Genomic DNA, 22,904 nt, shown 5'->3' with positions numbered 1-22,904 from the left:
GGGAGGGAGACGCAAGAGGGAAGAGATATGGGAACATATGTATATGTATAACTGATTCACTTTGTTATAAAGCAGAAACTAACACACCTTGTAAAGCAACTATACTCCAATAAAAATGTTCAAAAACAAAAAAACACTAATGGGACCTAATGAAACTTAAAAGCTTTTGCACAGCAAAGGAAACCATAAAAAAGATGAAAAGGGATTTCCCTGGTGGCACAGTGGTTAAGAATCCGCCTACCAATGCAGGGGACACAGGTTCGAGCCGTGGTCCAGGAAGATTCCCACATGCCGCGGAGCAACTAAGCCCATGCGCCGCAACTACTGAGCCTGCGCTCTAGAGCCTGTGATCCACAACTACTGAAGCCCGCGTGCCTAGAGCCTGTGCTCCGCAACAAGAGAAGCCACTGCAATGAGAAGCCTGCACACAGCAATGAAGAGTAGCCCCACTGGCCACAACTAGAGAATGCCTGTGCACAGCAATGAAGACCCAACACAGCCAAAAATAATAAATAAATAAATTTATTTTAAAAAGATGAGAAGACAACCCGCAGAATGGGAGAAAATATTTGCAAATGAAGCAACTGACGAAGGATTAATCTCCAAAATTTACAAGCAGCTCAATATCAAAAAAAAAACCCAATCCAAAAATGGGCAGAAGACCTAAACAGACATTTCTCCAAAGAAGATATACAGATTGACAACAAACACATGAAAAGATGCTCAGCATCACTAATCATTAGAGAAATGCAAATCAAAACTACAATGAGGTATCTCCTCACACCGGTCACAATAGCCACCATCAAAAAATCTACAAACAATAAATGCTGGAGAGGGTGTGGAGAAAAGGGAACCCTCTTGCACTATTGGTGGGAATGTAAATTGATGCAGCCACTGTGGAGAATATAGAGGTTCCTCACAAAACTAAATATAGAACTACCATACAACCCAGCAATCCCAATATACCCTGAGAAAAACATAAGTCAAAAAGAGTCATGTACCACAATGTTCACTGCAGCTCTATTTACAATAGCCAGGACATGGAAGCAACCTAAGTGTCCATCGACAGATGAATGGATAAGGAAGATGTGGCACATGTATACAACGGAATATTACTCAGCCATAAAAAGAAACGAAATTGAGTTATTTGTAGTGAGGTGGATGGACCTAGAGTCTGTCATACAGAACGAAATAAGTCAGAAAGAGAAAAATAAATACCATATGCTAACAAATATATATGGAATCTAAAAAAAGAAATGGTTCTAATGAACCTAGGGGCAGGACAGGAATAAAGACAAAGACACAGACACAGAAAATGGACTTAAAGACAAGGCGAGGGGGAAGTGTAAGCTGGGATGAAGTGAGAGAGTAGCACTGACATATATACACTACCAAATGTAAAATAGATAGCTAGTGGGAAGCAGCCGCACAGTACAGGGAGATCAGCTCGGTGCTCTGCGACCACCTAGAGCGGTGGGATAAGGAGGGTGGGAGGGAGACGCAAGAGGGAGGGGATATGGGGATATACGTATGCATATAGCTGATTCACTTTGTTATACAGCAGAAACTAACACAACACTGTAAAGCAATTATACTCCAATTAAGATGTTAAAAAAACCCCACAACAAACCCATCACACTTTAACAAATGCTTTAATAAAAGTAACTTTTTTTATAACATTCCTTTACATTTTTGCAAATCTTTCTAATGTCTAAGAAAATATTTCCTACTGCATTCAAATTGTTGCAATGTTGTTTTGATTAAAGCCAAGGAAGAAAATCTGCCCTCACAAAGATATGTAGTTGGAAAACGGAAAGGAGTATTTATTAATAATCTTTTCAGATGCTTGTGGACTTTGACTCCTCTTCAATACTACACTAAACCTTGACAAGTGGACATTTCTTAAAGGTTATTTTCATTGTGTAATCTGAAACTGTATCAACGAACTTTTACATTCTGTTACATTATAATTCATCGGTCTATCATGCACTTTGAATGGAGCCTTTACTCATGCATGATTTTGTAACATCGTGTATCGGCCATTTGAAAACAATGGTTCACTGAGATGGTCTGCAGATCATCGAAAACATTTCATTATATATTTAAAAAACTACATATACCATGGTTGATTATCAACAGACTTTAAGTATTAGAAAGCTATCAAGCTCACCGTGGTGAATATAAGTTTCCCAAATTCTAATTTTTGCTTGAAAGCTTGATTTTCTATCATTGGCAACAGACACTTCTGTTTTCCTTGAAGTGTCATTCATTTTCTCAAGTGAAAATGGTGTTCCATGAAAAAAAAGCAGCTAGCTTAGCTCACAACTCAAACACCTAAGTGCCTTTCCTTGAGACAACTGTCATATTTTGGCATGCAATAGAAATGATTTGCCCTTCCCATTTAGTCACGGGATAAAAAGACATGTTAACATAAAGGTCAAGATTTAAAAATTTTTACTGTTTCATCAAGGATATTGTTAAGTGAAACTGGTTTGTATTTGTTTTGGTTTTTTTGCGGGGGGAGCGGTGTGTGACTGTGATGATCTGGCAGGGAGAAGCAACTGGTGCTACTGTCCTGATTCATGTTAATGTGTCAGCATTGCTTTTAGTCATTGGTGCAAATACTGACACAGTGAAAAAGGTAAATGATCTCAGCATTACTATGAAAATTCTTTTGACTTTGTAGACTCTGAAAAGATCCTTCTAGGACTCCTTGGACCACACTTTGAGAACCACTGCTCTAGATCTAGAATCACTGTATGCAAGGTCTAGTCTGATATTTAACCTGGATGAAATACTGATCCCCCCTCCCCCGCAAGTGAGTACAATGATATTCTCATTTCCTTTTCCTGATTTAAGGGCCATATAATTCCTGGTTCCACTTTGAAGGAACACCCTCTCATCTGCCCCAGATTTGGGAGAAATACTAAAGATTTACAGAGATTTAAAAAGCAAATACAGGGGCTTCCCTGGTGGCACAGTGGTTGAGAATCCGCCTGCCAGTGCAGGGGACACAGGCTCGAGCCCTGGTCCGGGAAGATCCTACATGCCGCAGAGTAACTAAGCCCGTGCGCCACAACTACTGAACCCGTGTGCCACAACTACTGAAGCCCGCGCACCTAGAACCCGTGCTCCACAACAAGAGAAGCTACAGCAATGAGAGGCCCATGCACCACAACAAAGAGTAGCCCCCGCTCTCCACAACTAGAGAAAGCCCGCACGCAGCAACAAAGACCCAACACAGCCAAAAATAAATAAAATAAATTTATTTTAAAAATAAACAATAAATTTTAAAATTAATTAATTTTTAAAAAAGCAAATGCAGGCCCACGGACCCACTGTGAGATGAAGATGGTAAGTGATGGTGTAGAAAACAAGTACAATTGCTTGAAAAACACTGAATGTGAGCAAGTGACTCAGCTGTACCTTCAACACTATAGGCTACAAAGTCTCAACCACTCAGTCACCTTCTGACTCAACCATTTGGTAAAGATGACAAGAGCCCAAAGAAATAGTCTCATGACATAATAAGGAGTACGAATCAGGATACTGGGAAAACCTAAATATTAAAGCTAAAGAAAACTGTATCAGCTTGAAAGAAGAGTCAAATTCAGCAAGAAACACCATACCTCTGAATGATCAATGGGAGGAAGAGGATCAATGATTTTTTTGGAAGGTGCAATTGGATTTCCATCACTATCATACTCCAAATTATCCTCCTCCTCCTCTTGAACCACACCAGCAGTTGGATTCTCTGCCATGTACCGAAAATAAGCTTCCTGCAGGAAAGCACAAGAACATAATCATACCCAAGTAAAAATGAGAACATTTCTGCTCCTGTAATTAGTGCACACAGTGTACAGATAACTGCACAGTTTAAATACCTACCAAGCCTCTTACTAGCAATGATTCCTTTAACAATAGCAGTATTCAGAGGGACAATCAGAGGAAATGAATGAGACGGTTACTACCATAAAATGATTTAGCTTGCTTAAAAGAAGACATATATCTGTCTGTTCCACAGCCTTCCTCGGGTGGGGTGCCTACCTACCCTGCCCAGAGCTGTGGAACACATGCTGTGGCTTTACCAATCCAAGTTTGGAAGGTGACACTGATTAGAAGGGTCACAAACCTGGGAAAGGCTCACTCTGGTTCCCTTCTCACCATCCCACAACTGAATGGGAAAAAAAAAAATACTAACGAAAAAAAATACTAAAGGACAGTCATTTAATTAATGTTCCATCTTGAAACACAAGAATCACAAACAGAACTCTTAGAAACAGGTAGAGGTTAGATGTTGCTAGAGTCCATCCGTAGATCCCACTCTACTCTACTCCTTGATTTATCAGAACAAACATTAATTTTGGATTAAAAAAATCAAGCTGAATAAAGCTCATATTTGCTTTTGATATCATAGTTGATCAAAAGTTCCATCTTCAACATGGGGGAAAGTCATATGAATCTTTATATTACCAACTGGTCACACACGCAGAAAAGCAGCAAGTCAAATGACATTCCCTGCTGAACGTCAGGAATGGCCATTTCAGTGAAGGCAAGCTCTAGCTTGTCCCCAGTACAGACTTTGTGGGGTAAAAGTAAAAGAAATACTGCATAGGAACTCACTTGGTCATCTTCCTCTTCAATGTCATCTCGAATACCCCTGGAAAAACAAGCGGAGAAACAAACTTCCCTGCAAATGTTCCACATACCCAGCTCCATACTTATAGCACATTAGTGTTGAATTCCATACAGCACAGGAACTCTCAACACTAATAATAATAAAGCAGCAATAAGCACACTGTAAACTATCCATCCATCATATACGTCTGGTTTCACTCTATAAGCCACAGTTTGAGTTTCTTTTCAATGGGATGATATGGTACCCCTAGAAACATCAAATACTAACAAGAACATAGGGAGTAAAAACTTTTGAAGAGAGATACCCAAGGACCCTAGCCTTGTCAACCCCATACAACAAACAGTACAGTGTTTAATATAAAGCATTTTATATTAAAAAAAAAAACCCTGCATTTGGTATATACTAAAAAGATTGTCACAACTTTCTTAATGTGCCCCAGAGTTTCTAGCCCTGGAGCAACTGCATTCAGCCAAAATCCTTGGGGACAGAGAGAAAAACTACATCAACTCTTTAAAATTTGGGACTAAAACTCCCAAACAGTTCACATGGAGAAGTGGACCATCACCACTTGCATCTCTCAGGAGCTGTGGACAGTATGGTTGCTTAGTTCCCATAAGCATCTCTTTTTAATCAGACTTTCTGCCTAACCTAGAGCGCTTGCTATCCCTAAGGCAAGCAGCACCACAAGTGAAGGGCAGCTGGAAGAGGATGCAGCACACAGTAAGCACCAAAGAGAGGGCTGAACCTCCGTATGGCACAGGAACCTTGGGGAGGGCCTGAGCACTGACTGCCAACTAGAGGTAAAGTCCAACCATGCCTCCCTGTACTTGGTAAAAAAGCCTTAAGAAGAGTATATTTAGCAAGGGGACGAGGAGAATTCTCTTTCCTAGAAAATAAAGTATTTCAAGTTCTGACTAGTGGCTAAAGCATGTCACCCCTTAAATAAATTAGGTTTTATTATTTATTAAAAATATACAGTTTTTTGTATACAATCACCATTACTTCTTAAAATCAATCACATAGGCATAAGCCTATTTTATATCAGTTATGGGACAAGACTGAAAAATGAACCCAAACTTTAGTAATGATGCTCTCTTGATTCTCTCTGTAACTCATTTTTGTGTTTACTAAAAGCTATTTATAGTTGAATACCAAAAAGAATGCTTTTTAATTACTACAAGAAATATTACTCAAGATACAGGAATAACTTTAAGTCATTTGTGTATTTTAATTTTTCTGTATAAACTTTGGGGGTATAGGCTTTGCAATACTGTAGCAATTTTTATGTAACTTTTTTGAGGGAGAAGAAAACAACTTACTTTACGTTTTTTCTTTCCTTGTCCTTTTCTTCAAGCCTCTTCATGTCTCTAGCCGCTTGATCCTAATGAAACAAAAGGCCGCAAGGAATCACCAACTAAAAACACTGAAAGGGAGATTTCTTTATAAAGAATTTTTAGATTCAAACAAGCACCACCACAGTTTTAGCTATGCATTTTAACAATTGCATTTCGATGCAATCAAATTGTTTGACAATTATTTTTTAAAGAGAAATACCCCAACGTTCTAAAAACTTGACTGTACATGGATTGCTTAATTTTTATCTGCAAATATACCATGCATGGAAAAATTAGCAAAAATTCTTGATTGATCACTTTTAAGAGTTAATGATATAATTACCAATGGGGCTAGTAAAAAGTGCAGATTTCTAGATCTGGCTCTGGGAAGGTGGTTCTCAGCCTGGGGTAATTTTGTCCCCCATGGATATCTGGTAACGTCAGGAGACATTTCTGGTTGTCATAACTTGGGGTGGGGGATTGTTACTAACATCTAGTGAGTAAAGGCCATAGATACTACTAAACATCCTACAATGCACAGGACAGCCCACAAAACATAGAATTATCCAGCCCTAAATGTCAATAATCCTGAGGTTGAAAAACCTTAATCTAAATAAACCTACTACATCAGAACCCCGTGGGTTGGACTTAAATGCATGTAGTTTTTCCATTTTCCATAGGCAATTCTTATACACAGCAAATTGATAATTATTGATCTAAATTAATTCTTTGTTTTATACATGTCAAAATCAAGGTCAGAAGAATTAACTAATTTTCCCCAAGGTTAAAACACATTCTGCATAACTGTTTCTTGTTACAAAGCAACATGAGTTTTTCGGAATCCTTTGATGTAAAAAAATGCCACTATATATAAACCTGGCATAGTCAGATGTTCTATCTAATCAAAAGTTCCTGATAGGGCTTCCCTGGTGGCGCAGTGGTTGAGAGTCCGCCTGCCGAAGCAAGGGACACAGGTTCGTGCCCCGGTCTGGGAAGATCCCACATGCCGCTGAGTGGCTGGGCCCGTGAGCCATGGCCGCTGAGCCTGTGTGTCCGGAGCCTGTGCTCCGCAACGGGAGAGGCCACAACAGTGAGAGGCCCGCGTACCACACACACACACAAAAGTTCCTGATAAAGAAGAATTATTTTAAAAAGAAATATTACACATAAACACTCTATTTTTCAAGGGACTGAGCCACACATAAGATATAGTAAAGGCTACGGCTGAAGTGAAGATGACTATGCAATATAACATAAGAAAAGGGCCACAAACACTTACAGAACATATTTTTTAGCCTACATAAATCTTTTTTGAAACACTAGAAAACTGTATCAGCTTGAAAGAAGAGTCAAATTCAGCAAGAAACACCATACCTCTGAATGATCAATGGGAGGAAGAGGATCAATGATTTTTTTGGAAGGTGCAATTGGATTTCCATCACTATCATACTCCAAATTATCCTCCTCCTCCTCTTGAACCACACCAGCAGTTGGATTCTCTGCCATGGACCGAACATAAGCTTCCTGCAGGAAAGCACAAGAACATAATCATACCCAAGTAAAAATGAGAACATTTCTGCTCCTGTAATTAGTGCACACAGTGTACAGATAACTGCACAGTTTAAATACCTACCAAGCCTCTTACTAGCAATGATTCCTTTAACAATAGCAGTATTCAGAGGGACAATCAGAGGAAATGAATGAGACGGTTACTACCATAAAATGATTTAGCTTGCTTAAAAGAAGACATATATCTGTCTGTTCCACAGCCTTCCTCGGGTGGGGTGCCTACCTACCCTGCCCAGAGCTGTGGAACACATGCTGTGGCTTTACCAATCCAAGTTTGGAAGGTGACACTGATTAGAAGGGTCACAAACCTGGGAAAGGCTCACTCTGGTTCCCTTCTCACCATCCCACAACTGAATGGGAAAAAAAAAAATACTAACGAAAAAAAATACTAAAGGACAGTCATTTAATTAATGTTCCATCTTGAAACACAAGAATCACAAACAGAACTCTTAGAAACAGGTAGAGGTTAGATGTTGCTAGAGTCCATCCGTAGATCCCACTCTACTCTACTCCTTGATTTATCAGAACAAACATTAATTTTGGATTAAAAAAGTCAAGCTGGATAAGGCTCGTATTTGCTTTTGATATCATAGTTGATCAAAAGTTCCATCTTCAACATGGGGGAAAGTCATATGAATCTTTATATTACCAACTGGTCACACACGCAGAAAAGCAGCAAGTCAAATGACATTCCCTGCTGAACGTCAGGAATGGCCATTTCAGTGAAGGCAAGCTCTAGCTTGTCCCCAGTACAGACTTTGTGGGGTAAAAGTAAAAGAAATACTGCATAGGAACTCACTTGGTCATCTTCCTCTTCAATGTCATCTCGAATACCCCTGGAAAAACAAGCGGAGAAACAAACTTCCCTGCAAATGTTCCACATACCCAGCTCCATACTTATAGCACATTAGTGTTGAATTCCATACAGCACAGGAACTCTCAACACTAATAATAATAAAGCAGCAATAAGCACACTGTAAACTATCCATCCATCATATACGTCTGGTTTCACTCTATAAGCCACAGTTTGAGTTTCTTTTCAATGGGATGATATGGTACCCCTAGAAACATCAAATACTAACAAGAACATAGGGAGTAAAAACTTTTGAAGAGAGATACCCAAGGACCCTAGCCTTGTCAACCCCATACAACAAACAGTACAGTGTTTAATATAAAGCATTTTATATTAAAAAAAAAAACCCTGCATTTGGTATATACTAAAAAGATTGTCACAACTTTCTTAATGTGCCCCAGAGTTTCTAGCCCTGGAGCAACTGCATTCAGCCAAAATCCTTGGGGACAGAGAGAAAAACTACATCAACTCTTTAAAATTTGGGACTAAAACTCCCAAACAGTTCACATGGAGAAGTGGACCATCACCACTTGCATCTCTCAGGAGCTGTGGACAGTATGGTTGCTTAGTTCCCATAAGCATCTCTTTTTAATCAGACTTTCTGCCTAACCTAGAGCGCTTGCTATCCCTAAGGCAAGCAGCACCACAAGTGAAGGGCAGCTGGAAGAGGATGCAGCACACAGTAAGCACCAAAGAGAGGGCTGAACCTCCGTATGGCACAGGAACCTTGGGGAGGGCCTGAGCACTGACTGCCAACTAGAGGTAAAGTCCAACCATGCCTCCCTGTACTTGGTAAAAAAGCCTTAAGAAGAGTATATTTAGCAAGGGGACGAGGAGAATTCTCTTTCCTAGAAAATAAAGTATTTCAAGTTCTGACTAGTGGCTAAAGCATGTCACCCCTTAAATAAATTAGGTTTTATTATTTATTAAAAATATACAGTTTTTTGTATACAATCACCATTACTTCTTAAAATCAATCACATAGGCATAAGCCTATTTTATATCAGTTATGGGACAAGACTGAAAAATGAACCCAAACTTTAGTAATGATGCTCTCTTGATTCTCTCTGTAACTCATTTTTGTGTTTACTAAAAGCTATTTATAGTTGAATACCAAAAAGAATGCTTTTTAATTACTACAAGAAATATTACTCAAGATACAGGAATAACTTTAAGTCATTTGTGTATTTTAATTTTTCTGTATAAACTTTGGGGGTATAGGCTTTGCAATACTGTAGCAATTTTTATGTAACTTTTTTGAGGGAGAAGAAAACAACTTACTTTACGTTTTTTCTTTCCTTGTCCTTTTCTTCAAGCCTCTTCATGTCTCTAGCCGCTTGATCCTAATGAAACAAAAGGCCGCAAGGAATCACCAACTAAAAACACTGAAAGGGAGATTTCTTTATAAAGAATTTTTAGATTCAAACAAGCACCACCACAGTTTTAGCTATGCATTTTAACAATTGCATTTCGATGCAATCAAATTGTTTGACAATTATTTTTTAAAGAGAAATACCCCAACGTTCTAAAAACTTGACTGTACATGGATTGCTTAATTTTTATCTGCAAATATACCATGCATGGAAAAATTAGCAAAAATTCTTGATTGATCACTTTTAAGAGTTAATGATATAATTACCAATGGGGCTAGTAAAAAGTGCAGATTTCTAGATCTGGCTCTGGGAAGGTGGTTCTCAGCCTGGGGTAATTTTGTCCCCCATGGATATCTGGTAACGTCAGGAGACATTTCTGGTTGTCATAACTTGGGGTGGGGGATTGTTACTAACATCTAGTGAGTAAAGGCCATAGATACTACTAAACATCCTACAATGCACAGGACAGCCCACAAAACATAGAATTATCCAGCCCTAAATGTCAATAATCCTGAGGTTGAAAAACCTTAATCTAAATAAACCTACTACATCAGAACCCCGTGGGTTGGACTTAAATGCATGTAGTTTTTCCATTTTCCATAGGCAATTCTTATACACAGCAAATTGATAATTATTGATCTAAATTAATTCTTTGTTTTATACATGTCAAAATCAAGGTCAGAAGAATTAACTAATTTTCCCCAAGGTTAAAACACATTCTGCATAACTGTTTCTTGTTACAAAGCAACATGAGTTTTTCGGAATCCTTTGATGTAAAAAAATGCCACTATATATAAACCTGGCATAGTCAGATGTTCTATCTAATCAAAAGTTCCTGATAGGGCTTCCCTGGTGGCGCAGTGGTTGAGAGTCCGCCTGCCGAAGCAAGGGACACAGGTTCGTGCCCCGGTCTGGGAAGATCCCACATGCCGCTGAGTGGCTGGGCCCGTGAGCCATGGCCGCTGAGCCTGTGTGTCCGGAGCCTGTGCTCCGCAACGGGAGAGGCCACAACAGTGAGAGGCCCGCGTACCACACACACACACAAAAGTTCCTGATAAAGAAGAATTATTTTAAAAAGAAATATTACACATAAACACTCTATTTTTCAAGGGACTGAGCCACACGTAAGATATAGTAAAGGCTACGGCTGAAGTGAAGATGACTATGCAATATAACATAAGAAAAGGGCCACAAACACTTACAGAACATATTTTTTAGCCTACATAAATCTTTTTTGAAACACTAGTTAAAAATCAATCTTCATCTAGTTCAAACACTAGAAAAGTTTACACCTTCTAGAAAAGTTTACACCTGAGATCAGGGATTAATGCAATACCTTGGCAACAATACTCTCCCCAAGACCAGATAATAGCCAATCTCTCTGTCCTAAAATCAGCAAAACCCCTTTGGATACTATACCAAAAAGATACCCAGAAGAATGATACTATATCAGGAAGATTTAACCTCCAAACAGCTTCAACTACTTGAAATTCCAAGCAAGAGAATTTGGGCCATTCTTGGATACTCCTACTCAAAAATGGCTATGCCAGCTTGCATTACCAAACATTAAATCTAAATTTAAACATAGAGGGGGCTTCCCTGGTGGCACAGTGGTTGAGAGTCCGCCTGTCGATGCAGGGGACATGGGTTTGTGCCCCGGTCTGGGAGGATCCCACATGCCGCAGAGTGGCTGGGCCCGTGAGCCATGGCCGCTGAGCCTGCACTCCGCAACGGAAGAGGCCACAGTGGTGAGAGGCCCGCGTACCGCAAAAACAAACAAACAAACAAAACATAGAAAATAAAAAGTTGATTTTTATTCTAATTCATCACTAGGGATCTGAAGAAATGAGAAACAAAGCCCTTTGGGAAATGTCCATATCTCAAAAAGATGGGGGGGAAAAAAAAGACATGTGTAACACATCTCAAACACGGCAAACCATTTATTTATTGCCTTTAGTTCTAGAGAGAATCATTTAACATACTCTATTTACTAAATTGCTGCCATGCTGCAAAGCATATGTATGTTCTGAGTAGTTTTGGTTAAGCATTATGGCAGAAATACCCAAAGCTACAAGAACTCAGATAGTGAATGATATAGCAAAAAGAATATGGGCTTTGGAGTTGAATCCTGGCTCTGCTACCTTTTATGTATACATTCTTCGGAAAATAATTCAAGATGTTCTAAATCAAAGGTGGGAAACTCAAAATACTCAATGGGTACCAATGTGACAATGAATAAAGTAAGCCAGGATAAGAAAAGTTCTATTCTTTTGACACAGACATGCTTTGCTTGCACTTTAGTAAGTAGGAATATTCTACAGAAGCATGCCCTAATTTTTCTTTCTTTCTTTTTTTTTTTTTAATTTTATTTATTTTATTTATTTATTTTTGGTTGCTTTGGGTCTTTGCTGCTGTGTGCGGTCTTTCTCTAGTTGCTGCGAGCGGGGGCTACTCTTCATTGTGGTTCGCGGGCTTCTCATTGCGGTGGCCTCTCTTGCTGCGGAGCACGGGCTCTAGGCGCACGGGCTTCAGTAGGTGTGGCACGCGGGCTACAGGAGCGCAGGCTCAGTAGTTGTGGCGCACGGGCTTAGTTGCTCCGCGGCATGTGGGATCTTCCCGGACCAGGGCTCGAACCTGTGTCCCCTGCATTGGCAGGCGGGTTCTTAAACACTGCACCACCAGGGAAGTCCCCCTAATTTTTCTTGTAACACATAACTCTGAGTCTTATTTTCTAATATTTGATAAGAGACCCAAGCTCGAGAAAAATATTTCTCCACTATAAGAAAATTACAGCACAAGTGTGATGGTAAATGGTTCTAAACGATGGCCTCAGTGTCAAGAAGACAATAGGGACTGATGGGTGAAGTAGAAAAAGGCTGCCTTGTCTAAAGCAGGCAGCTATTTCCTCAACAACAGCCTATTTTTTGCCACACAAGAATGCAGGCCTAGTCTTGCCAGATATTCCACTTTTCAAGAGTCTGATCTTTTCAACGAAATCTCATGATCTTAAAAATGTTGGCTCATATTTTAAAAAAGCAATGTTTAGGCCAAACAAAAACATCTATATTGGATTCTTTTTTTCCCCTACTTCCTTAGAGGAGAGATGAATTCTGGATGAAGACTTTAGGTAACAAGTAACTGAGGAATCTAGAAGGATGTCACTTCATAAGCAATGAAGTGACAGTTTTTGAGCAAGAGGAGTCACATGACAGGAAAATTACTCTGTCGCTGTATACCACATAAATGGGAGAGCAGGGAGCCTAAAGCAGGGAGAGAATTTAGATCAGGCAAGAGTTAACGAAGGTATAAGATAAGATGACTATAGGGAACATAGAAAGAAACAGATGCAAGAGATACTATAAAGACTGACAGAACCTGGCAAATGACAAGAGGAAGGCAGCATTATGTACTGGACGAAAGCTAGTTCTCAGGACTACTAAGCAAGAAAAATCAGATTCGAGTCCCAGCTCTGCCACACAGTACCAATGTGATCTGGAGAAGGAACCTGAATTATCTTAGGGTTCAGTTTTCTTAATAGTTAAAAAATTATATTTATATATAGTTTTTCTACCTATTCTCCTTTGTTATTCTGAGGATTAAATGAAGCAAGTCATGAACATGCTTGATCATCTGCTAGAAGGAAAATAAGAGAGGGAGAAGATGTGGCACATATGTACAATGGAATATTACTCAGCCATAAAAAGAAACGAAATTGAGTTATTTGTAGTGAGGTGGATGGACCAAGAGTCTGTCATACAGGGTGAAGTAGGTCAGAAAGAGAAAAACAAACATTGTATGCTAACACATATATATGGAACCTAAAAAAAAAAAGGTTATGAAGAACCTAGGGGCAGGAGAGGAATAAAGACGCAGATGTAGAGAACTGACTTGAGGACACGGGGACGGGGACGGGTAAACTGGGACAAAGTGAGAGAGTGGCATGGACATATATACCGTACCAAATGAAAAACAGATAGCTAGTGGGAAGCAGCCGCATAGCACAGGGAGATCAGCTCGGTGCTTTGTGACCACCTAGAGGGGTGGGATAGGGAGGGTGGGAGGGAGACGCAAGAGGGAGGGTATACGGGAATATATGTATATGTATAGCTGATTCACTTTGTTATACAGCAGAAACTAACACACCATTGTAAAGCAATTATACTTCAATAAATATTTTTTTAAAAAAAAGAAAATAAGAGAGGGAAGAATCAAGGTGGTGGAGTAGCAGGACATGGAACTCACCTCTTCCCACAAATATACCAAGAATACATCTACAGGGACTTCCTTGGTGGTGCAGTGGTTAAGAATCTGCCTGCCAATGCAGGGGACATGGGTTTGATCCCTAGTCCGGGAAAATGCCACATGCCACAGAGCAACTAAGCCGGTGAGCCACAACTACTGAGCCTGCGCTCTAGAGCCTGTAAGCCACAACTACTCTAGGGCCCATGTGCCCTAGAGCCCGTCCTCTGTATCAAGAGAAGCCACCGCAATGAGAAGCCTGCACACCACAACAAAGAGTAGCCCCTGCTCACCGCAACTAGAGAAAGCCTGCACGCAGCAACGAAGACCCAACGCAGCCAAAATAAATAAATAAAATTAATTTTATAAATAAATAAATAAATGAAAAGTTTAAAAAAAATAAAAAATAAAAAAAAGAGGAAGTGGTATGGGACCCACGCCCTTGGGAAGGAGCTGAAGGAAAGAAGTTCCCATACCCTGGGAAGTCCCATCCCCAGCAGGGAGATTAGCTGGGACAGAAAAGGAGCTTCAGGCTCAGAGGAGAGCGCAACAACCAGTTTGTGGCAGGCAGGACAGAGAGAGACCTACAAGGTAGGTCTGTGCCACCGCCCTGGGAGCCTGAGCATGAGAAGCTCCTCTGCTGGTATGGGGGTGGGGGAAGGGTGCTGGAATGCAGGGTTTAGAGAACAGACCCGGGGAGAGGACTGCCGTTGGCTGCTGCGTGGAGACAGCCTGAAGGGGCTGGAGCGTGGAGTGCCGCAGTAGTAGCGTTCTCAGAAGAAGCCTGGGCCACCACAAAACCAAAGCACCAATGTTAAGTGGTATGCGAAGGGAGGGGTGGGGCTCCCACTGCGGCCTCCTTCCCCAGGCACTGGCCACTGCCTGGAAGGCTTGCGAGCCACAGCTGCCACCCTAGCCCCCTCCGGCCTGGACAGGCTTGTGTGCCCCGGCCACCTCAGCATCCCCACGAGCAACACCAGTGGGTTGCCCACATGCAGAGATGTGGCTGAAACCACAGCTGAGCCCCAGGGGCTGTGCGACTCACGAGCAGAGCTGAAATCTCTCCCAGCAGCTGCGTGAACCATGGATTTAGACCTCTGCTGCCAACTCTGTAAATTCAGTGCCTGTGGAACAACCAAACGGACCACAGGTGCTCCCGCAGCTGGGATGGGTCTGGCTTTAGCAGCTGTGGGCTTTGTGGACCACTATACGTGGGGGCTGGGCCCGGCCAGGGTCTGAGCTGCCTCCACAGCTCCCACAGCAGGTCCAGGTGCACACCTACTGCAGTCCTGGGACCTGACTTCAGTGGATCTGTGCTGCTGGCCATGCAAAAACAACGCTGGAGAGATACCAGGGCCTGCTGCTGGTGTACCCACGGTTAAGGTGGGGCCGGGGGCCACACCAACAACACTGTACCCTGTGAACCCACACGGTGGGTGAAAGGTGACACGGCAGAGGGTACTCACAGATGAACAGCTCCAGCGGAGGAATACTCAGTGGCTCCGCTCCCAGTGGGAGCCCTCCAGTCACACCTACCTCACACTGCAGATCAGAAATGCAGCTCAGAAACAGATCTGGGGGTGTCCACTCCAACAGCTAGGGAGCATATCCTGCCCCTGACAGGACAGTGACAACCAGAGAGCAAAGAGGAGGCCCTGCTCAATATCCAGCGCAGGCTCTGGTCACACCACCAGTCACACCTCCTATCAACGGGATAACGGCCGGCATACACTGAGGAAAGAGGTGGCAGACATCCATACTAAAAACAGCCCTCACACCCAAAATTATTAAACCCACACAGGCTACACAGGGACGATACCACATAAAAATAGCCCTCCAAGACAACAGTAAATAATTGTTTCTCCTAAACTCATAGAGCAAAAGAAATATTACTAAAGTGAAGAAGCAGAGGAACTACTCCCAATTAAAAGATCGAGAGAATTCCCCTGAACGAACAAACAATGCAACAGACCTCTTCAGTCTAACAGACACCAAGTTCAAAAAGGAGATAATGAAAAAACTGAAGGAACTAAGAAAGGCTATCGACAGAAATGCAGATTACTATAACAAGGAACTAAAAACTATAAGGAGGAGACAAGAAAAATTAGAGAATTCATTAGAAGAGATGAAAGCTGAACTAAAGGCTATGAACAGCAGAACAGATAATGCAGAAGAACAAATAAGTGATCTGGAAGATAGAATAATGGAAACCACCCAGTAAGAAGAGCAGACAGAAACCCATATGAAAAAAAATGAAGGAAATATAAGAGACCTATGGGGTAATATAGAGTGCCAATCTATGCATAACAGGGATCCTAGAAAGAGAAGAAAGAGAAAAGGGGATTGAAAATTTATTTGAAGAAATTATGGCTGAAAAATTCCCAAACCTTAAGAAGGAAACATATCCAGATACAGGAAGCACAGAGGGTGGCAAACAAGATAAACCCAAACAGACCTACACCAAGATGTGTTATAATAAAAATGGCAAAAGTTAAAGAGAGGATTCTAAAGGCACCAAGAGAAAAACAAAAAGTTAATTACAAGGGAACCCCCATAAGGCTATCAGCTGATTTCTCTACAGAAATGTTGCAGGCCAGAAGGGAGAGGCAAGATACATTCAAAATCCTGAAAGGGAAAAATCTGCAATCTAGGACACTCTACCCAGCAAAGTTATCATTACGAATAGAAGGAGAAATGAAGAATTTCTCAGACAAGCAAAAACTAAAAGAATACAGCAATACTAAACCTATACTAAAGGAAATATTGAAGGGTCTTCCCCAATAGAAAAGTTAGGAATCTATAGGAAAGAGGAGGACCTTCGAGATGGCGGAGGAGTAAGACGCGGAGATCACCTTCCTCCCCATAAATACATCAAAAATACATCTACATGTGGAACAACTCCTACAGAACACCTACTGAACGCTGGCAGAAGACCTCAGACTTCCCCCAAAACAAGAAACTCCCCACGTACCTGGGGTAAGGCAAAAGAAAAAAGAAAAACCAGAGACAAAAGAATAGGGACAGGACCTGCACCTCCGGGAGGGAGCTGTGAAGGAGGAAAAGTTTCCACAGACTAGGAAGCCCCTTCACTGGTGGAGACAGGGGTGTGACGGAGGGGAAGCTTTGGAGCCACAGAGGAGAGCGCAGCAACAGGGGTGCAGAGGGGAAAGCGGAGAGATTCATGCACAGAGGATTGGTGCCGATCAGCACTCACAAGCCTGAGAGGCTTCTCTGCTCACCCGCCAGGGCAGGTGGGGGCATCAGATCCCAGGAAGAGGACTGGGGTTGGCTGCGTGAACACAGCCTGAAGGGGGCTAGTGTGCCACAGCTAACCGGGAGGGAGTCCGAGAAAAAGTCTGGACCTGCCTAAGAGTCAAGAGACCATCGTCTCTGGGCCTCCCCACAAATACATCAAAAATACATCTACATGTGGAACAACTCCTACAGAACACCTACTGAACGCTGGCAGAAGACCTCAGACTTCCCCCAAAACAAGAAACTCCCCACGTACCTGGGGTAAGGCAAAAGAAAAAAGAAAAACCAGAGACAAAAGAATAGGGACAGGACCTGCACCTCCGGGAGGGAGCTGTGAAGGAGGAAAAGTTTCCACAGACTAGGAAGCCCCTTCACTGGTGGAGACAGGGGTGTGACGGAGGGGAAGCTTTGGAGCCACAGAGGAGAGCGCAGCAACAGGGGTGCAGAGGGGAAAGCGGAGAGATTCATGCACAGAGGATTGGTGCCGATCAGCACTCACAAGCCTGAGAGGCTTCTCTGCTCACCCGCCAGGGCAGGTGGGGGCATCAGATCCCAGGAAGAGGACTGGGGTTGGCTGCGTGAACACAGCCTGAAGGGGGCTAGTGTGCCACAGCTAACCGGGAGGGAGTCCGAGAAAAAGTCTGGACCTGCCTAAGAGTCAAGAGACCATCGTCTCTGGGTGTGCGAGAAGAGGGGATTCGGAGCACCGCCTAAATGAGCTCCAGAGACGGGCATGAGCCGCGGCTATCAGCATGGACACCAGAGATGGGCATGAAACGCTAAGGCTGCTAGTGCAGGCACCAAGAATCCTGTGTGCAAGCACAGGTCACTATCCACACCTCCCCTCCCAGGGGCCTGTGCAGCCCGCCACTGCCAGGGTCCCGTGATCCAGGGACAAATTGCTCGGGAGAACACACGGCACGCCTCAGGCTGTTGCAACGTTATGCTGGCCTCTGCTGCCGCAGGCTCACCCCGCATTCCGTACTCCTCCCTCTCCTTGGCCTGGGTGAGCCAGAGCCCCCTAAATCAGCCGCTCCTTTAACCCTCTCCTGTCTGGGCAAAGAACAGATGCCAGAGAGCGCCCTACATGCAGAAGCAGGGCCAAATCCAAAGCGGAACCCCAGGAGCTGTGAAAACAAAGGAGAGAGGGAAATTTCTCCGTGCAGCCTCAGGAGCAGCAGATTAAATCCCCACAATCAACTTGATGTACCTGCATCTGTGGAAAACCTGAACAGACAACGAATCATCCCAAAATTGAGGCGGTGGACTTTGGGAGCAACTGTAGACTTGGGGTTTGCTGTATGCAACTGATCACTTTCTGATTTTTATATTTATCTTAGTATAGTTTTTAGCGACTGTTATAATTGGTGGACTTCTTTATTGGTTTGGTTGCTCTCTTTTTATTACTTTAAATTTTTTTTCAATTTTAATAATATTTTTTATTTTAATAACTTTATATTACTTTATCTATTTATTTTTCTTTCTTTTTAATCTCCCTTTTCTTCTGAGCTGTGTGGCTGACAGGGTCTTGGTGCTCCAGCCGGGGGTCAGGCCTGAGCCTCTGAGGTGGGAGAGCCGAGTTCAGGACATTGGACCACCAGAGACTTCCTGGCCCCACGTAATATCAATCAGCGAGAGCTCTCCCAGAGATCTCCGCCTCAACACCAACACCCAGCTTCACTCAACAACCAGCAAACTATGCCAAACAACTAGCAAGATAGGAACACAACCCCACCCATTAGCAGAGAGGCTGCCTAAAATCATAGTAAGTTCATAGACACCCCAAAACACACCACCAGACGTGACCCTGCCCACCAGAAAGACAAGATCCAGCCTCATCCACCAGAACACAGGCACCAGTCCCCTCCACCAGGAAGCCTACACAACCCACTGAATCAACCTTATCCACTGCGGGCAGACACCAAAAACAACAGGAGCTACGAACCTGCAGCCTGTGAAAAGGAGACCCCAAACACAGTAAGATAAGCAAAATGAGAAGACAGAGAAATACGCAGCAGGTGAAGGAGCAAGGTAAAAACCCACCAGAACAAATGAAGAGGAAATAAATAGGCAGGTTACCTGAAAAAGAATTCAGAGTAACGATACTAAAGATGATCCAAAATCTTGGAAACAAAATGGAGAAAATACAAGAAACGGTTAACAAGGATCTAGAAGAACTAAAGAGCAAACAAACAATGATGAACAACACAATAAATGAAATTAAAAATTCTCTGGAAGGAATCAATAGCAGAATAACTGAGGCAGAAGAACGGATAAGTGACCTGGAGGATAAAATAGTGGAAGTAAGTATCACAGAGCAGAATAAAAAGAACGAAAAGAATTGAGGACAGTCTATGTCTCAGAGACCTGTGGGACTTAATAAACTCACCAACATTTGAATTACAGGGGTCCCAGAAGAAGAAGAGAGAAAGAAAAGGACTGAGAAAATATTTGAAGAGATTATAGTGAAAACTTCCCTAATACGGGAAAGGAAATAGTCAAGTCCAGGAAGCGCAGAGAGTCCCATACAGGATAAATCCAAGGGGAAACATGCCAAGACACATATTAAACTATCAAAAATTAAATACAAAGAAAAAAACATTAAAAGCAGCAAGGGAAAAGCAACAAATAACATACAAGGGAATCCCCAATAAGGTTAACAGGTGACCTTTCAGCAGAAACTCTGCAAGCCAGAAGGGAGTGGCAGGACATATTTAAAGTGATGAAAAGGGGCTTCCCTGGTGGCACAGTGGTAAAGAATCCGCCTGCCAATGCAGGGGACCCGGGTTCAAGCCCTGGTCCGGGAAGATCCCACATGCCGCGGAACAACTAAGCCCGTGAGTAACAACTACTGAGCCTGCGCTCTAGAGCCCATGCTCCGCAGCAAGAGAAGCCACCGCAATGAGAAGCCCACACACCACAATGAAGAGTAGCCCCCGCTCGCTGAAACTAGAGAAAGCCCGTGTGCAGCAACGAAGACCCAATGCAGCCAAAAATAAAAATAAATATATTTAAAGTGATGAAAGGGAAAAACCTACAACCAAGATTACTCTACCCGGCAAGGATCTCATTCAGATTCGACAGAGAAATTAAAACCTTTACAGACAAGCAAAAGCTAAGAGAATTCAGCACCACCAAACCAGCTTTACAACAAATGCTAAATGAACTTCTCTAGGCAGGAAACACAAGAGAAGGAAAAGACCTACAACAACATACCCAAAACAACTAAGAAAACGGTAATAGGAACATATATGTCAATAACTACCTTAAATGTAAATGGATTAAATGCTCCAAACAAAAGACATAGACTGGCTGAATGGATACAGAAACAAGACCCGTATATATGCTGTCTACAAAAGACCCACTTCAGACCTAGGGGCACATACAGACTGAAAGTAAGGGGATGGAAAAAGATATGCCATGCAAATGGAAATCAAAAGACAGCTGGAGTAGCAATTCTCACATCAGACAAAATAGACTTTAAAATAAAAACTATTACAAGACACAAAGAAGGACACTACACAACGATCAAGGGATCAATCCAAATAGATGATATAACAATTGTAAATATTTATGCACCCAACATAGGAGTACCTCAATAAATAAGGGAAATGCAAACAGCCATAAGGGGAAATTGTCAGTAACACAATAATAGTAGGGGACTTTAATACCCCACTTTCACCAATGGACAGATTATCCTAAATGAAAATAAATAAGGAAACACAAGCTTTAAATGACACATTAAACAAGATGGACTTAATTGACCTTTATAGGACATTCCATCCAAAAACAACAGAATACACTTTCTTCTCAAGTGCTCATGGAACATTCTCCAGGAAAGATCATATCTTGGGTCACATATCAAGCCTTGGTAAATTTAAGAAAACTGAAATCGTATCAAGTATCTTTTCCGACCACAACGCTATGCGACTAGATATCGATTACAGGAAAAATAACTGTAAAAAAATACAAACACATTATAAACAGACCAATCACAAGCACTGAAATGGAAACTGTGATTAAAAATCTTCCAACAAACAAAAGCCCAGGACCAGATGGCTTCACAGGTGAATTCTATGAAATATTTAGAGAAGAGCTAACACCTATCCTTCTCAAATTCTTCCAAAATACAGCAGAGGGAGGAAGACTCCCAAACTCATTCTATGAGGCCACCATCACCTGATACCAAAACCACACAAAGATGTCACAAAATAAGAAAACTACAAGCCAATATCACTGATGAACACAAATACAAAAATCCTCAACAAAATACTAGCAAACAGAATCCAACAGCACATTAAAAGGATCATACACCATGATCAAGTGGGATTTATCCTAGGAATGAAAGGATTCTTCAATATATGCAAATCAATCAATGTGATACACCATATTAACAAACTGAAGGATAAAAACCGTATATTCATCTCAACAGATGCAGTAAAAGCTTTTATCAACACTGATTTATGATAAAACCCCTCCAGAAAGTAGGCATAGAGAGAACGTACCTCAACATAATAAAGGCCATATATGACAAACCCACAGCCAACATCGTTCTCAATGGTGAAAAACTGAAACCATTTTGACTAAGATCAGGAACAAGACAAGATTGCCCACTCTCACCATTATTATTCAACATAGTTTTGGAAGTTTTAGCCACAGTAACCAGAGAAAAGAATAAATAAAAGGAATCCTAATCAGAAAAGAAGTAAAACTGTCACTGTTTACAGATGACATGACACTACACAGAGAGAATCCTAACAATGCTACCAGAAAACTACTAAAGCTAATCAATGAATCTGGTAAAGTAGCACAATATAAAATTAATGCACAGAAATCTCTTGCATTCCTATATACTAATGATGAAAAATCTGAAAGAGAAATTAAGGAAACACTCCCATTTACCACTGCAACAAAAAGAATAAAATACCAAGGAATAAACCTACCTAAAGAGACAAAAGACCTGTATGCAGAAAACTATAAGGCACTGGTGAAAGAAATTAAAGAGGATACAAACAGATGTAGAGATATACCGTGTTCTTGAATTGGAAGAATCAACACTGTGAAAACGACTATACTACCCAAAGCAATCTACAGAATCAATGCAATCCCTATCAAACTACCAATGGCATTTTTCACAGAATTAGAACAAAAAAATTGCACAATTTGTATGGGAACACAAAAGACCCCGAAACGCCAAAGCAATCTTAAGAAAGAAAAATGGAGCTGGAGGAATCAGGCTCCCTGACCTCAGACTATACTATAAAGCTACAGTAATCAACACAGTATGGTACTGGCACAAAAACAGAAATACAGATCAATGGAACAGGATAGAAAGCACAGAGATAAACCCACACACGTAATGTCACCTTATCTTTGACAAAGGAGGCAAGAATATACAATGGAGAAAAGACAGCCTCTTCAATAAGCGGTGCAGGGAAAATTGGACAGCTACATGTAAAAGAATGAAATTAGAACACTCCCTAATACCACACACAAAAATAAACTCAAAATGGATTAAAGACCTAAATGTAAGGCCAGACACTGTAAAACTCTTAGAGGAAAACATAGGGAGAACACTCTGTGACATAAATCACAGCAAGATCCTTTTGACCCACCTCCTAGAGAAAAGGAAATAAAAACAA

General features: G+C 41.7%; 1 protein-coding gene across 3 annotated transcripts in view; it reads right to left on the bottom strand.

Moving 5' to 3' along the window:
- Positions 1 to 22,904, bottom strand: part of DDX42 (DEAD-box helicase 42) — a 63,066-nt gene that overhangs the window by 17,009 nt on the left and 23,153 nt on the right. The window contains exons 4-6 of one of the 3 annotated variants that reach the window (XM_055090338.1): positions 9,677 to 9,738; positions 8,342 to 8,378; positions 3,630 to 3,779 (exon numbers count right to left, since the gene is read on the bottom strand). In XM_055090338.1, coding sequence (XP_054946313.1) covers positions 3,630 to 3,779; positions 8,342 to 8,378; positions 9,677 to 9,738 — 249 coding nt within the window. Of the gene's footprint in view, positions 1 to 3,629; positions 3,780 to 4,623; positions 4,661 to 5,958; positions 6,033 to 8,341; positions 8,379 to 9,676; positions 9,739 to 22,904 lie in introns of those variants that run through there. The other 2 variants (XM_024130041.3, XM_024130042.3) reach the window with 2 other exon arrangements.

Source organism: Physeter macrocephalus, chromosome 14 (genome assembly GCF_002837175.3).
Source record: "Physeter macrocephalus isolate SW-GA chromosome 14, ASM283717v5, whole genome shotgun sequence".
NCBI classification, from domain to species: domain Eukaryota; kingdom Metazoa; phylum Chordata; class Mammalia; order Artiodactyla; family Physeteridae; genus Physeter; species Physeter macrocephalus.
Note: the sequence above shows the minus strand (reverse complement) of the source record. Positions and strands in the feature narration are given on the sequence as shown.